This window comes from Mesitornis unicolor, unplaced genomic scaffold (genome assembly GCF_000695765.1).
Source record: "Mesitornis unicolor isolate BGI_N332 unplaced genomic scaffold, ASM69576v1 scaffold24495, whole genome shotgun sequence".
Classification (NCBI taxonomy): Eukaryota; Metazoa; Chordata; class Aves; order Mesitornithiformes; family Mesitornithidae; genus Mesitornis; species Mesitornis unicolor.
Window position 1 is genome coordinate 24763 of NW_010187852.1, and position 17856 is coordinate 42618.

General features: G+C 39.9%; 1 protein-coding gene across 1 annotated transcript in view; it reads right to left on the minus strand.

Annotated features, from left to right (window-relative positions):
* The window catches only part of CLASP1 (cytoplasmic linker associated protein 1), a gene marked incomplete at its 5' end in the record, with an annotated part of 89311 nt that overhangs the window by 18006 nt on the left and 53449 nt on the right, over window positions 1–17856 (minus strand). Inside the window, 4 exons of the mRNA XM_010185606.1 lie at window positions 900–1050; window positions 4683–4799; window positions 9641–9747; window positions 10867–11010. Coding sequence (XP_010183908.1) covers window positions 900–1050; window positions 4683–4799; window positions 9641–9747; window positions 10867–11010 — 519 coding nt within the window. The remainder of the gene's footprint in view (window positions 1–899; window positions 1051–4682; window positions 4800–9640; window positions 9748–10866; window positions 11011–17856) is intronic.

The window sequence follows — 17856 nt, forward strand, 5'->3', positions numbered from 1 at the left end:
TAACTACAACTGTTCCAAAAATCTGTTATGATCATAAGGCAAAAAGCTATGCTAAATCTAAGTTAATATTGCTAAAACTGCACAAGTTGGCAAAGATTATAAGCTTTGGAATAGGAACAGTTTGCTTAGAAAGGAAAGGAAGTAAAAGCAACATCCTCCTCATAAAACTTCATAACCCACTGACAGAGATCAGATAATGCTTAGTAAGCTAACTTGAACAATAGGAGGGTCCCAAAGAAAGATCTCAGAACAAGAATTTTTAGCTTTGAAGGCTAACTTAATCTGCTAATCTAAACTGGTTTGCTCAGATAGGAAGTGAAACTGTCACAGATTCATAGAATGTGTCAAATTGGAAGGGAACCATAAGGATCATCGTTTAAGGCTCCCACAGATTTTGAAGTCCACATATTTAATTAAAACAAATAGCATCTCACATGGTAGACGATTTTGTAAGCTTTCACGCGGTATGAGGTACCATACGAGTTGTGCACTTGGAGTGATTACAGGCCCTTCCTATATTTGAAGTGATAAGCCTATGAGGGAAACCACCTATGCATTTTGAGAACTAACATTTCTCATTACAGACCTGACTACACACACTCCATGAAAAAGCCATCGTGGAGCCATGCTGAGCCTGAGGAACACCAACACTGTACCCTTCATACACGAAACTCCCGCAGAAACCCAGTGAGCATGTTTCAAAGGAGGCAGGAGTTCAAAGGGACTACATTAGTTGGACCCCATAAGTCAGGTATAAGCTACCAACCAATAAATTAAAGACATTTGCAAGAATACAGCAGTAATAACCCGATTTTGTAGACTAACAATCCAAAGCCAGGTTTGAACACAATGTGTTGAATTTTCACTTATCTGAAGACATTAATCAATCAAATACTTACGATGTCACAGTCTTTCTTTCCATCACGTTTGATCGGCTCATTCAGGTCCTCTTGACTACGGAAACTAAATTTCTCAATCGCTTCTGTGACTCCACGAAGAGAGCTGTAGATTTCATCAGAATTTAGGTTCTCCGTGTCATAATCCAGCATACTAAAGACCAAACGCAGACAAAATGTTACACATGAAACTGGAATCCGCTTTTGACTGTTAACAGAAACAATGCCAAGCCAGAGACAGATGATTTGGCATACCCTAACAGTGACTTGTAACAAAACATGGATACAATCAAAGCAGATTTTGGGTGAGCGTCCCCTCAAATGGGGCTAAATCTAGGGGAAGCTCCACTGAAATCAGTGGCATTACATCACTGTGAGGGGAAACCAGGTCCACTGTTTGTTACATTCCACAGCACTGAGTGTGCTAGCTTCTGTAAACCAAAAAAAACCTATCCCCAGCATGGTAATGGTGTTGTTTAAAAATGAAAATAAAGAAAAACAGGCACTATGAGAACTCAAAGGGTTGTGACAGCTGATGGAAATGAAATCAATGAAATTTACGTTTCATAATGTGTCAAATATATTCTATGAATGGATTCAAATATGACACATTTAAATGGAACGGAAAAAACATCTTGACGTAAACCTTAGTCTAACATGTCCCATTTTCACTTACAGAGTAGCATAACCAAAACCACTTGTATGATGCCTTGATAAAAGATGCATGTCAGTATTGAGCCTAAGTTCGAGAATTCTCTCACTCAAATATGATGCTTTCTTGCAGTCTGTCTGTTCCTCAGAAATTCCTCAGTAGCATGAAGCCACACAAGTTTTGGGATTCCTTGAGGAGTTATCCAAAATTAAGTTCCACAAAAAAATGCCTGGCATGTAAGGGCAGATGATATGAAAAGATGCAGCTAAGAAGAGAAGCTCCTACAAAAGCTGGAGAAAATGAAAAGGCATTACTGGCAGGGCTTTGCTCTAACTCGGAGAAGTTGAGTTTGCACAATGATCAGTTTTCCAAGAGAGATTTAATGAAGAGACACAGTAACTGAGAACAATTTCTCTGGGGGAGTCTCCAATCTTACTAGAGCCAGAAGCAAATAAACCAAAAGAATTCGAGACATTTACATCAAGTTGTTTGTCAATAAATGGCAAGAAGCGGCTTCCTACAGGGGTAGATTACTCTTTCTTAACAGCTGGGGAAGGATGACAGGATGGGTTTAGAGGAGGATGGCCAAACAAAGAGCTGTGCTCCTTTTCCACAAGAGAAACTCCCTATGAGATGGGTGGGGAAAAAAATAAAAACCGAAATCCCTTCTGAATCCTGGGTACACAGCTATTATTTTCTACAGAACTAAAAGTAGGATGTTAAATATCTAGAACCACTACTTTTTTATTTTCTGGAAGAAATTCAGGAACTTCAGAGAGAGGATAAGACTGGTGCTGCCCGACTCCTTTGGGATTAACACACTGAAAATAGCCATAATCCTTGGCTCCCCAGCAACGCGCTTACTCTACAATCACACAGGCATCAGCACCAAATATTCTGCCAGAGAATCCAAAGAACAACTCCCCAGCTTCCAACGTCTGTCAGGCCAGGAAGAAAAAGAAACTACATAAAGAACAGAAAAAGACCAGGAAACAAAAGCTCTTTATAAACCTACAGAGGTCAAAGTATTTAAGGCTTTTTAGGCAGCTGAATGACACTAACACACTGTGGTGGCAGTTTTTAGACTCTTCGTAAGTATCAGGCAAGGACAGGACAACCTCTGTTTCATGTGATCTTGAAAATATTAATGTTGAGCTCAAACACGTTTAATTCATAGATCTTAAGGGGTTCCTCATACAATACTTAACTGCAATGAAGCCACCATTCAAGAACGCATACACATGACTGTACTCATGTACCCATTCCAAGAGATGATGTGACTTACCAAAGGTCACATAATGAAATTCACGGAAAAATAACCGAGAAATAATCACAGATATACTGACATTAGATCTTCTGCTAAAATCATCACTTCTTTCTTCAGGAATTATTTTTGTCCTGTACTACTACCAAATACTAGAACAAAGTACAGACCCTGCAATGCTAAAGGACTAAGGCAACTTCTCAACGAAGAGTCACTGATCTGATGCATTTTTCAAAGCACAAAAACACATTTTAATAAAAATCTAAAGAATCCAGTGATTTCATATGTCAAGAGTAAGCCTCTGTAGGAGATCACATTATGGCTGTGTTCTACATGAATGAAAACTCTACATGTGAACACACACGTCTATTGGCAGTATGTGTGCTGGAATACTTCAGAGACAACACGATGAGAGGAATAAAAATAAAATGGAACTACACTCACCTTTCAGGAAAAAAAAGGCACAAAATGAAAACAAGAAATTATGACCCATGCAGAAGCTAGAGGAAAGTCACAGGATGAATAAGAAGTGAGTAGAGATGAGCAGAGTTTAAGGATGTCACAACATTATTTCCCATCTTCTGCTGCACTAAAACAATGCAGCTCTCTGCAAGTTTATCAAGACACAATTTGGCTGTTTTCCAGTCTGACATGAAATACAAGTTACTTCCATAAACTTCAGTTTCCAATCCAAACTATGCGTAAACAATCAATAGTTTAGCATGCTCAAGCAGTACACAGTAACCCACTTCCTTGCACTTTTAGGCTTTGGGCTGGAATACATGTCAAATTACTCCAAACCTCGGTGTCAGGTAATGAAAGGAAGAAAAAAATTCTCAACTAGTTTAACTCCAAAAATCAACTTGGATCTCTTCTACAGATATCTTAGTTTCCTAGAGCAGTCAGAATGCTGATTTAAATTTTAATTCTGCAGGTATTCACAAAAAAACAGACTACGAGATTCTATTTTCTCTCAGACATCACAGATTCAGAGATTTTGAGCCCTTAAAAAAACAATCTGTTTGCTTTTTTATCAGTTGTTTTTCATTAGGAACTACTTGCTTCAAGGAAAGACCACATATAGTCTTTCTTTGGGTAACAGGTGCATTTAAGTCAGGGAAACCCACATCTATAGAAAGTGAGGATATAAGCTTTAAAAAAAAAATCCAAGGAATTTAACATAGAGATCTGATAAATTAAATTTGTATTCAGAAGGTTTCTTTGATTAAAACTGGTACACAGCTTTAGTCCAGTATACTGATCAAAGATCTGTATGCAGATTTAAACAAAATGTGAGAGCACAGGAGGAAGAAGAGATGTCAAAATTAGGGATTGATAACCTCTAAATCTTATGGTAAGGACAATTTCAGTTTCAATACTACAGATTTTCAGGATGTTCCACTGTGCAAGCAGCTGGTAAAAATCACATATGCAAGCTTAATCCTCACTGTCCTATGTCCTACTACTGTAGATGTGAAATTACTACTGTATTTGCCTGTCTGAAAGTGCTCACGTGCTGGTTGCACAGTGTGGTCAAGTTGAAAGATCTTGCCCATGCTATTATAATGCAACCAGTGACTGCCAAAAGTGCTCAGCAACTGTGTTCTGCATTGGAAACCAACTGTGAAATGTGAGGAAGAGTCTGGAAAAATCCACTTTTTTCTGCACTTGCATGCCAACATCTTCCCCAAGCAGCAAGCAAGCAAGCGGCTGCCTGCCACCTCTGCTCTCTGACAGCTACCATCATCTCTTTTCCTTTTCCAACCAAAGCCTCTGCAAATCACTAGTCTCATTTGAATAAATCTCACAGTGTGAAAGGTAATAATACTGTGACACCTCAGACAAGTTGGTTTAACAGGTAGCTTGTTACCTGGGAGAGTAAGAGCGCCTGAAAGTCTTGTGGGAAGGAGCAGTGGGGATGGAGTTAGGCTGAGAAAGGGGAGGGGGGTGCTTCGACAGCCCGTCTGCACTCCAACCCCAGAACCGACTGCCGTGATCAGAGGAGAAATAAAAGAGAGAAAAAACAGAGAAAGGAGAGGGAAGAAAAAAAAAACTATAATCTGAGTGGCTTAGTGCTGTCATGCTGCCTTGGAGAGAGAGAGAAAAATTAATAGAAACAAAATTAAACAAGAATACTCCATTGAGCCCCATAAGTCATTGTTCTGGCCTTCATTATTAATTTCCACTTTCATTCCTAACAATGATACGGTTCACATAAAATAGTCCCTGCTTGTACTAACCACTAAATTTTACAAATGGATATAGCCTCTATAACCAATTCTTAAAATGCTCCAAGTGAATAATCCCTGATGACACATCTGTATTCAAACCTTAAGCAGGTATTTGCGAGAAGAGAGGAAAGTCGGAACTGATTGCTTTTATCAGACACCCAAAGGTAGTTTGTCAAGTCTGGCTCCTGGTGCCTCTATAAGAGCCTGCAGTCAGGCGCTACACAAACAGCAAACCTCTGCAGGGCTCGAGACCTGATCACATTTCACCAGATTCAAACTGACTCCCAGTACGCAGCAAGTGAAAGTCAGTCTAGAGTGTAAATGTATCATGTACATTGGGGACTTGGCCCAGGTCTCAGCAGACAAACCTGGAAAGACTGGATTACACCAGCCTGTAAGTCGATTCAGATCTCTCAAACTTCCACAAGCCCTTTCAAAATCGTCTTCTAAATGAGAACATAGATGCTTGAGCTGATGGAGTATTCAGGACCCTGCTTTGTTTCTATTAAGTACGCTGTCTTGGAAAGTCATATTTGCATATAACACAAGTGAAAGGTATTGCAAGATCAGAAGCGGCAAAAAAGGCAAGAACTGCTCCAGCGCAAACAGCAGCAAAGCCAGTTGAAAACTACTCTAAAAAGTGGTGTCAAGAAATTCACTCACTAACCAGCAACCAAAACTAACAGCTGTTACATGCAGCTATTATAGAAATACCCCAGACACCCAGGCTGCTGATCAGGTCTCACCTACCTGCAAATGGGCAACCAAACCAATGCAGGCTTGTCTTTATTGTGCAAGGTGGGTGGGTGGCTTATTCTAACTCTTTTTTTCCATGCCCTGTCTCACTCAACTTAATACTAAAACTGTCAGATTTTATTTTTAATAGTATTTTCTATCGTCAGTGACAAAACAAGCATGCAAACTTACACGGAGAAATAAAATCGTAAGCCTTTTATTTTTATGCACTTCCTCTAGGTATCTTTGAGGGACTAAATTTGGGGGTTTTTAATAATCTGAACTACAGACAGGTTTCGGGGCTACCAATAAAGGCAGAAACAGTAAGGTAAATCTATTAATCATTTGATATTCCTTCAAGTATTCCTACAGAATTCTAGGTGAAAATTCACAACCTGAATGTAACATTCGCGTTTACAGAAGTTCACTTCCCATTCAGAACAGTATTCATACACTGGAGGACTCCACAGCTTCGCATTTTCCTTTTTGTCATACTACATCATTTACTAAATCTCAGAAGATTTTCTCTGATCAACACAAACTCAAGCTGTTCATCTGAGCATTGCCCAGGAAACATTCTTTCTTCTCAGAAGTCTGTATTTTTGCCTATGATTTTCAGTCTTCCCAAGTGCCCTCTTCTGCTTTTCTTCTTCAGAAAACACGTCTTTCCTCCAGAACTCCTCTCCCCAGAAACTAAATCTGTGAAGGTTAAAAAGAGCTGGTACAAATGCCGAAGTAATTCACAGATGCAGTGGATATGTTCTAATGATCATGAATCAGAACTGAATGGAGCAAATGAAAGCAGAAGAAGAAAGGACTCTGCCCGAGGTCCTGAATTGATTTCAGCACATTACCCTTCTGAAGACACTAACACCAGGGGATACTTCAGCAGATGTTATCATCTGGGTAGGCAAATTAGCTGTTTGCATCAGCAAAGTCCAGTTCAGCCAAAACACTCAAAATCAATCCAGAGAGCTCAAGTACACATACACAAATACACACACACACACACACAAAAAATAAAAAAGTTACCTGAAATTCAGTTGTGATGGCAATAACATGGGAGAAGTAATGTGACCTAAGGGCAATGCCATACGTACACACTACAGAAAGTCCGTATCAATGAAGCCTTGCTGATTAACACTGAGGATATCATCCACAAACCATTAGTAATGTGGGGGAGCAGCTATGCTTAGCAGCATTTTTATATTCCTACAGAACCCAAACTATCACTTTTACACATATCCTAGCCCTGAAGACAAATACATCTCTAGATATGACTCCTCCAATCTGAGAATCAAGAAAAAAATTCAAAGGAAAGCATAATCTTCAAAACCAAAGCAGGCAGTAAGAACTGGAGCAAATCCTTCAACTGACTGCACTGAGGCTGCCTGCACAAGACACTGGCACGGACAAGGTAAGCAGGGCCACCACATGGAGCATCCCAGGAAGCAATGGGCATACACAACCTCGGTACAACCAAGTTGCTATCAGAACAACTTGGGTGTGCTCATTTTCCAAGTCTGTAGAGAGAAAAGTGACATTTTACTCTAGTGATGAATAGCAAATGACAAGCATCTGTAATGGAAACATGACACAGAGGTCTCTATACCAACAACTGCAATCCTGCAGTGTACCCTACTTCTCGTAACCTGTCAGTGCACCTTCCAAAGCCTTTTTTTCTGAAAGAAGGACAACCACGTGTACTCTTCAGAAACAGAGCTAAATTCTCCCTCATTCTGTAAGTCAGGACCATGCTCAAACTGTGCTACACAAGACATTTTCAAGAAGGATGCAGTCTAGCAGAGCATCGGAAGCTGCTGCCACCGATTTGCAGTATTTGTTACAGCCCTTCCTACAAATGGTAAAAATTACTGCTCAGAGGTCATTCACCAAAAATTTAGAACTTCCTCTCCCTAAATATTTTAAAGGGCTTTTACAGAAGCATCCACCTTCACCTATCACTGAAGAGTAACTTTTACACATCACTCTTGAATAACTAAATCCAGCAAGGAAGCGAGACACACTTTCTTGAAAAGACGCCTAAATTTTTGGATTAACATCTCCAAGAACACCAAAGAAAATTGAAGGAACGATTGTTTTTCTATAGGAAATTCCTGGCCCACTGCATCAGTGGCAGTTTTGGTCTTGACAACTTAATGGCAAAGGGCTCTGGAATAACATGTTCCCTTTAACTGCTCCTTGGAAACATCACATGGGAAAAAAAAACAAAAAACCCCTCCAGCTCCCAAACCCAAAATGCTAGAAAACAACAGCAACAACAAAGAATTACACTCACGCTGAATGATTTAATCAGTATTTTGATATGTACATCTTGACACCAAGAGGTGAGAAGAATGCAAAAAAAAAATAAAATTGAAAAGCAGTGAGTGATGTGGCAAAACACAGTTGTGTCCCAATGGCAAAACCCAAGATGCACGGTACAAGGCCATGGATTTATAAAATAAGTGTCACATGCAAACATGGTCAGCAAAGCTACAACATAACCAGAGACATATCTCAGTTTATAATTTCCCATGACAGAAATCAGCAGGGCAACAATGCTCAAACTAGTCAAAAAGGGACATTGGAATGATTCCCCTGAAACTCTACCACTTAATTTCTTAATGAAACCTTTGTTGAAAAAAATAATAGGCAACTCCACCTTGGCTTGCAAACTCTCAGTCTAGTTCTAGATTACAGCAGATTTATGGGTCACAAAAATTTATTTAAATATCCAAAATTTTCTCAGGAAACCCCGTGTGCTCCTCATATGCTGCTGGAATTAGTTTGACTACTTACTAAAGGCTAAAAGCCTGTATTTTTTCTGACACAGGGGAACTCGCATGCTTAAGCATCCCTCCAGACAGTGTTTACCAAGTCACAACAGGGTTGATCAACAGATTTTCCTGTCAATTACAACACTGGACCATGAACTGCAAGCCCTCACCCAACAATTTCCCTTCTGTCTCAACCATGGCAAAGGGGAGTGACCTCCTATGGAGAGGATAGGCTGACAAGAGCAACAGCTTTTAAGCTTTGCCAGCACGAATCAGAGCTTGTCAAAGGTAACAGCCTAATCCCTCCAATATTTTTGTGGCCCTGGGACATACTGTTTAAATTCCTATCTTCTCTGCTCTAAATTTCTGTGGTGCAAAACATGTACATTCCCAATAACCAAGCGTCCATGTTTGCTCAAAAAAATGTTTTGGAGTGGACCAATATGTTGTAGGGTAGCATCTGCAACTTCAGAAAAAACACCTGGTTGCAACAGACCTACTGTCCAAAGGATCAGGCCACTATTCTGCTGGTGAGCAGCCAGGAGTGATTTGAGAGGTATTCAGCACTGAAACAATCACCACCTCTGCTTGTTCTGCACCCTCACAAAGCATAAGAGAGGAACAGGAGATCCAGTACTTCTCTCAGCAGCACAAGGACTGTACTGCAGTCAGATCAATTACTGATCACAAGGGCACACCTAAAAAATAGACACAGTCTGAAACCCTTGACCTCAAAGTCATCATATACTTAATATTTGCAACCTCAACAAGACCTCATTTCTAATGCTGCCATTTAATATTACCTTTATTGAACCCACAAATGTGATTCTGGAGAAGGCCTAGTTATGAAAGAAAATTAATAATATAAGACATTAAGATTACGAAGATAACATGAGGACTGGAATACTACAGTCAATCACCAACCATGTATTATCATGTTCAAACCCTGTTCCTTTGGAGAAACCTGCTGTAAACTGTTGGTCTTGTTTTTGTTTTCAAAGTGAGTCATACTCTTCAAATGCACACTCAGTGTTGAAATATTTTCATATTTTGCAAGTGATTTAATTAGCCTGCCACATTACCTTGGAGACAGTCCACCATGGGAACAGTTGGTAGGAGAAGTCAAGGGGCTGGTTCTGCTGCTGGAGTGCCGGGAAGGAGTCCGACCAAGGGTATTGCTGGGGGAACCCTGGCACAGAAGCAGGAAGAAAGGGATTAACAACGCGTTGGAACGCATGGGCAGGAGTACACAACAACAACAACAGGTCCAAATACTGCCTTTGTTTGTGCTAGACAAGCTCAGCACAGTTTTGGTTCTGGCTCTCGACCTAAAAATCTGCATCCATGGTTCCTGTAATCATTAATATGTTCTTGAAGGTACTGCTCTGAGGATAAAGAAAGCACTTCTCTACAATCCACATCACCTGCAATTTTAACTATGCAACACCGACAGCCTGCAAATATTGCCAGAGAAATAGTTTACCGATCCACCAGGCTACCCAGCTTCTCAGACATGATTTGCCAGGCTCTAAAGCATGCAGATCATTACCCTGGGAATTCAGCAATTTAATTACGCAGCTATTTTCCACATTGTCTACAGCATTCTGATTGTGCTTGTTACATGCACAACTAAGCAATCTAACTTATATTTTTTTCCACTGGCCTGCACAATTATTTATACCACAGCAAAACGAGCAGAAATTGCTCCCAATTTTAACTCTCTTCACACAAAGTCAGAGGTACGGGAGAATCCAGTCCATTTGCCTGGAAGCCTAATGTGGCAGTTCTAGCTTGCACAAAGGTCTACTTGTCCCTGTAGAAGTGTGAAGATAGGAGGGTTCAAATTCCATCAAGTTTCACAAGATTTTCACATTAAAAAAGGCAAAAAATACCCTAATCCTTGCTGCTCTGAGGGAAAAAGAAGTTTAGAAGCACACTTAAATCCTCTACTAACGTATTCCTTCAGACAAATAAAAATATGTAAGAGTTTCATGTAAAACCACAACATAAGGTGATAGGTGTAGACTGCTGAGACCTTGTAGATCTCAAAGATATTACTGAGAAGCACTCTTTTCAAACAGTACTATTTTGTCTGTACTGGTTATGACAAAATTTAATTTAATTTAAAAATAACTGCATTTTTTGTTTTAATGGTCTCTTTAAAAGCAACATCAAACAGAAGCCTCTCTTGCCATATTGCTTCAAGACAACAGCTACAGATAATTCACGCTACTGAACATCTGCAACAGCTTCTCAATGAGCTGCTGTAATTGGGGCTCTGCTGTTTGCAAGGACAAAGGCCTCTCACCACACTGGTGTTACTGGAGTTCTTCAGGTGGTTGTGCAGGAGCTTGGTAGCACCATCCTGGAACGTTTTTGGCAAGGCACCAAGTAACATGGTAAACTCAGGAGTGTTCAATTCAAAGAGAGAAATCAGGACTATTTGCGCTGCCTGAAAAGAAGAAGAAAGAAAAGACAATACGTTTTTATTCTTTGAAAAGTGTATGCATTCTGCTGGTAACGATCCTTGCAGTAAACAATGTGTTTCATTCAGACTCTCACCATACTAGACAAATTTTTTTTACATATACTTTATGATGTGTCATAAAGCACTGCTAACTGGTATAGTTAACTTTTTAGTTTTAAGAGCTTACACTATACTTATGCATTTCTATCATTAACTTCTGAGATGTGAAGGAGGGATCAATTCCTGCTTCTGTGTTCCCACCTCTCCTTGCAAGTCTCACCATTGAGGCTGTGTCAGCAACAGAAGACTGCATCTCAAGTGGGAGATCTACTGAGATGGTGAGAACCACCTTTCTCTCATCCATGGATAGGGTAAACCCCACCGGACTCCCTAAATTCAGTAAGTGAAACCAGTGTATCATTAAAAAAATGAGAATTTTATCATAAATTTCACTGGACAGGGTTTACCCTATGTGCCTGGAGGAACAGCTGCCACAACAGGATCTCCACTAACTCCATCAGCAAACATACAGCTCTGCATAGCCTAAACTAAGACAATGGAATCAAACGGGAATGGAAGCAGGATAAATCACAGAGTGCAGATCTGCAAAAGTAATTAACATCACATAACTAGACTTCAGCAGCAGAATAAAACCTATGTGGATTGCATCAATTCTGGGGTCTTTTTACCTGTCTTTGTCTTGAAAATATACAAAAATATAAGAATTGATTAAAAGAACAACAAAAACAAAGCAATGATGAAGGACCTCTGATGGTCTGCAGCACCACCTTCTCCAACTGGGGTGCAGCCATACCAACCTTCCAAATACATATCTGGATACAAAGCAGCAGCTTAGGCTCACAAAGTAAGAAGTAAAACATACTTATGCTCTTATTTTGGACCAGCACACATAAAGACTAAAGAAGAGCAGACAATTGTGTTTGACCTTTCAGGGACTTTCTAAAACTTCCTAAAAATGAAAAAGAACTTTAAAGAGGGTAAAAACATAATTCACTGCTGTGGCAATAACTGTACATCCACTGTTCTCATTGATTCAAAGAAGGAATTTTTAGTAATGTGTGAAGTTGTAATAATTAAGAGTATCTGCAGCTCCCTGTGAAGTGGAATCCTTTAGCAGATGATGAACTTGGGTACACAAAACCCCCTTCATAGTGGAAGGGAATCAAAGAACCTCATTGTTTCAGTGTGCAAATTGCAATTCAAGCTATACTGTTCCTTCTGCTCATCAGCCCCAATTTGCAGTAACACAGATTTGTATATAAAAACATTTTCCATCCATGAACGTTTGATAAGTAACATCCTTTTCATAAGGCCAAAGAAACTGAGGCACATAACACTCAACAGGTTTCCAAGGACTGCAGCAAACAAGAGGTCTTCAGACTCTTCCTTTCAGATGGATCATGCTCCCTCCTGCCAAAACTCTCACTGACTTGAGCAGAAACACAGTAGGTCATTATTCACTTCACACTAAAGATCTAAGGATGAAAGAAGTGGGAAGATAATTTTCCCTGTGGCTTTTTAAACTCCATACTCCACCCTCCTCTGACCTGAAGTTTTGGGCAACTCTGTCATGAAGCCTGCCTAGCATCCAACAAGGACTTATATTTCTGTCCATTTTGATCCAAGAACTTTTAATTTTTCACCAACATAGTATTTTCTCTAACAAAAATATTACTGCAAACAAGAGATCTCAGAACAACAGTCATCATGTTGAGGTGAACGCAAAGTGACAAGTCATGCCAAAGTTCATTCCTATTTGTGAACAGCATGCAAATGCTGGATGGTTAGGAATGGGACATGCAGATCCTCTGTGTCAGAACAAGCAGCTCCCATTCACTGAGATTAAGAAAAAATAAAAAAACACAACAAAAAAAACCCTAAACCCACAGGAAAATTGATCAAGAAGGTTCCCAGGTTGAGAGATTGCTCAGAGATTAGAATACCTAGAGGTATGAACTGATAAGTCAGAAGCTGCCCAAAGTACAGTGAGGTGGGAAAGGATTTCAGATACCTTTGTCCCACATATCTCCCACTGATGAGTTAGAAACAAAGTCATCCTTGGAGACCTCCTAAGTAAACAGAGCAAGACAGGCACAAGGGCACACACGCTCCATGACGTGACATTCTGGAAGTACCGCTCTTGTGTGCCAGAGAGGTCTAAGATGCATCTCACAGATCTGAGCAAAATCTTCACCAAAGTTCCTCCAGGGACTTTGTGATCCTGTGGTTTCCCTTCAAACGCAGAGTTACCCAATTGGTACAGTTTGACCCTGACATGCAAACACTGATCGCACAGACATCGTGCTACAGGAGTATCTCAGGGAAGTTCCAACTCCCAGGTGTCACTTCAATTTTGTTCCATTTTTTTGTTTTGGCTTTAATGAAAACAGGACTGCGCCCACCCTCCCACTTTGCCCAAAGTACAGCCTGTTTGTAGGAGTGTCCATCAGTAGCTCTTCGGTAGCTTTACTGTTTCTTGCAAATAGGTCATTAGGCTTTGAATGGAGCGCTGAACACTCACTCACAATGCTTACTAACTTATGTGGCCTAAAAGAAAGCAGCTCTATAGTCTGCTTTTTGAAATAAAGCCAAGCACTACTATAGCCTGGGAGTGGTGCTCCAGTAAAGCCCTCAGAAGCAACACTGGAGCTACATGGGTGTCTTTTTTAAAAATCCTCAGCTATCCAACTGCACTTTTAGGTTTATTTCAAGCAAGAACCACTATGTGCAAGTTCAGCCACGATTTCCTACTTTAAGATTTAGCTCACAAAGGTCTTGGTTCCTGCTACGATAAAATCAAGAACACTGTTACCACTGACTTCAAAAGCTGGAAGGTCCACGCTAGCTTGAAATCACATTGATAACATGCTCCAAGTTTCACTCTTACAATATTACCCAGTTCTAATACAGCTAATTTTATTTCAGTAATGAAGAATATCAGTTGCAGCATTTCTATACTTGTCTAATAATTAGATCTGGACACACTTGATAATCCTCAAAGTTCCATTTATCTAGCATACATTTATCTAGTCTAAGGACATCTTTTACAGATAATATTTCTAAGAGTTTTAAATCTGTCGACTTCCAGCTCATGACAAAACAGAGGACATGCTCATAATCTCAGACTCACTGGTCATTTCTGAAAACCTTGGCCCTTATTTCATTAGATTACTGAAGGAGTAGATAAATTTAAAACAAGCAATAAAAAGTTATTTCTGTACACAATGTACAAACATTCTCCATGCAGCACTCGTGCTTGATGATATATTGTTTAAAGAGTGTAATATCTGAATTTTCCATTGCCTTTGTGTCCCTGTCCCTGTCCCATTAGTGTGGAACACCAATCCATCTCCTTTCAGTGACATATAACGTAGACCCTACAGATTATCTAATCTTAATGAAGCAGTTCTCTGCTGGCTTGAGCTGGAGAAACTCCAGTGACTTCAGAGCCTGACTATTCTAGTGAGGGGGTCTGGCTCCACGTCAGGTCCTTGAATCATTTGCAAAGGATCACTTATGTAACTTCATTATTTCCCTTATAACAATGCAGCAAAGGATCAGGTTCCACAACCCAGTAGCAGTTCCCAAAGTTTCTCACTTAGGTCAGTGCAATTCATGCTGTCCAACAGTGTCAGCTGACAAAGTGACACAAACGCTTCAGCAACTTTTGTTCTTTGTTTTCACCTACACAGTGGGTGTTGGCCAGATTTATCAAAATCGGTAACCTCTGCAACTTAGTTGAATTATAATAAAGTCTCTTTAAAATGGTTTGGGCAAATTAAGCTAAAAGATCATGACTAACTGGAAAAATTCATTGATTTTTAGAGTGGAAATGTGGTCAGTGACCTAAGCTTAATACAAGCACCTGCCTTATGACTGCTGCTGTCACTGGTCCAACAGACCAAGCAGAATAAGCAGGTAGTTGCCTGAGTTATATCAAAGCAGTTTTCAAGTTACTCAAACTTCTGTTGCCGATGGGCACACAACACTGTCAGCCCCATAGAAGGGGAAGACCTCATATCCTGATTATAAGGTTTATAAGGGACCACAAGTTAGCAGGAAAGCACATCAAAGCCAAAAATTACTCCACAGACACACACGCTTTTTTCAAGCTCCCAGTCAAGGCTGAGACTGCAAATACGATTAGTGTGATTAGTGCACTCGGCTTTTAGTCTACCTGTTTACATTTCTCTTCCAAGTTTCCTTCACCAGGCCCTGAGGAAGCTGTAGTTGTCCTAGCTGGCAAATCCTCACCCATCCAACTATGCATGGTCTGGGTTTGACAAACAGGAAAGTTGATATTATTTAGAGAAAGCATAAATTTCAACTAAATAATATAAATAGTACACATGCTATCTTTTTGCAGAAGAGTTTTAATCAGTTGCTTGCTTAATTTCAAGTAACAAAAAGCATTACTACTGGATTTAACCAGGAGAGCATTCCTTTCAGCAGAGGGCAGCACTGCTTTAAAATTAAATTCAACCACAACTTCAGGCTTGCAGATTATCCTTGGTGCTCCTACGAGACTTTCCTTCAGCAACCTCCTGATGATATTCACAACCACCAGAAATCTCTGCTGAGGTGCAGAGGTTTGGCAGTGCTGCACCAAGGTGGCACCAGGGCTTGCATCTGGGCACCAGTCTGATAGATCAGTACAGTCTACAAATAAATACAGTCAACAGCCTTTTACCATGTTATTGGTCTGGAGAAGATCCACACTAACATCTGCTCACTTTTGACATGTATAATCATACTGGGTATGCATCATTCATTTCACCACCCAGTCTAAGGCAAATGTGGTTTCAATAACTTACGGCACACTGGAACAGAGAAGCTGTCTCTTTCTCTCATCACTTTGAATCATACTAAGCTGCAAATCAAATATGGATCCACTAAGATCGAGAGGCAGCAATGACACATTAGGCAGCTTGTATTAAACACACATTGCACATTGGCACAGGGCAATGCTTCAATTCTCCGATGAGTGTAGTTTATGTTAAATCAGTTAATTCACATTTACTGAGAATGTTTGCAGGCTCTAAACAAGTGTTATTTAAATGTACTTTCCAGCAGACAATTAAGTGTTAGCTGGCACTAAGCTAACAAACTATCTACCAAACCAAACTGCCTAGGTGTTGACTTTTTGGGTCTAGAACCAGGACATCCACGTTACTGATATGGTAACATGAAGCACAATGGCTTCATCAGTTCATAAATAACCCAGGCGTGTTAGCTTGAGCTCAAGTTTTTAATACAGTTTTCCAAAAAGACTTCTATTAGAATATGCCGTTTACATCCAGGTCCTGAAAAGGAAGAATTTGTTTAACAGATTTACATACAGAATTCATATACAGATTAAATCCACATTGCTATTGTGTTTTAGACAGCACACAATAAATAATGAAAGGATTTTACAAGTCATGGATGGCTGCATTACATGTGTCAAAGGCATCTCAAACAAGTGCCAGCAAAAATTATGCAGCATTGAATCATCACATATTCAGATCACTGCTGTACAACAGATTACAGCTCGGTACATGGGTTATTCTTTTGTGCCCAGCACACAGCAAAAGCCATGGCAAAAATGTTCATTATTTCAGGAGAGCTAGATGGTGCTCCAGAAGTCACGCTGATGAAGGCCACTCTGAGTAACTTTGCTCCCTACAAAGTGGCATTTCCTGCACAAACAGGTTTCAGGACTAGGAAAAAAGGTTATAGTTCATTAACAACTGAGAAACTCTTATTATAAGACTGGCAAGATACAGGTCTGACTTCTGAGGAGTAGGAGTAGATTCATACATACAAGCTAAGAAATTAAAAAAGCTACTAAGTAAGCTAGCCTGCAATAAAAATATGCACTTTAAAATGCTCAGAGTTTCAAAATGCTAGAATAAGTATGGCAGGCTTATCCATCACAGTGCAGAGAAAACAGCCTACAGTCTGTTTATTGGACAGCTCTACAATGCATTGTGTAAATACCGCCTTCAGTCCCGATTTTCAAAATAGATTATGTCACCTATACCTATGTTGGTGTGTGCATATTTATATAAATGGCACATACACACAAACATATTATGCAGAGACACATAAGCATTAATATATATACGCTATGAAGAAATTTCTTCTTGTCTCATATTATCATGCATTAGCTCCATTTCAGGCAAACCCAGAAAATGTGCTTATATTACAAACAGCTTTCAACTCAATGGATACTAGAAGGATGCATAAAGCATTGAGATCAATTTTAAGGAAATCTACCCCAGCACCATGCTTTCAACAAGCACATAATGATTTTCTAGCCACTAACATTGAGAAAACCCATTTTCTTTACACTGCGTACACTAAAAACATTTGGACTCTCATAGCTCTCTAGCATCAAATTCAAAACAAACAGAAAATGATGGCTACTATTTTGGAAACACAGCTAGGACACAGAGATCTTTTGTGTTCTAACAGCATTAAATCAAGTAAACACTGAAGTCCACCATGTGCCATTTTTTATGCGTTACACTCCATTTTCCCAACACTGACTATGTTTAAATGCCTGAAAGGCATCCTTTGTGCATTTAGGCTGAGTTTGACTAGGAGGCTGTCCTCAGCAGTATGGGCATAGTCCTTTTTAAGACTCCATAAGCCTGAAGTGAAATCCTAAGGTCTGGTTCTCTGGTAACTTGGCCCTTCATCGGAGTCCATGAGACCCACAAATCTGGTGCAGGAATACTGCAAAAGTGCTAGAGAAACCTCCGACCCAGAAAGGCAAGGATCTGCAACTGGGGAAGACTGACACAATCTGCCATTCAAAAGCATTCC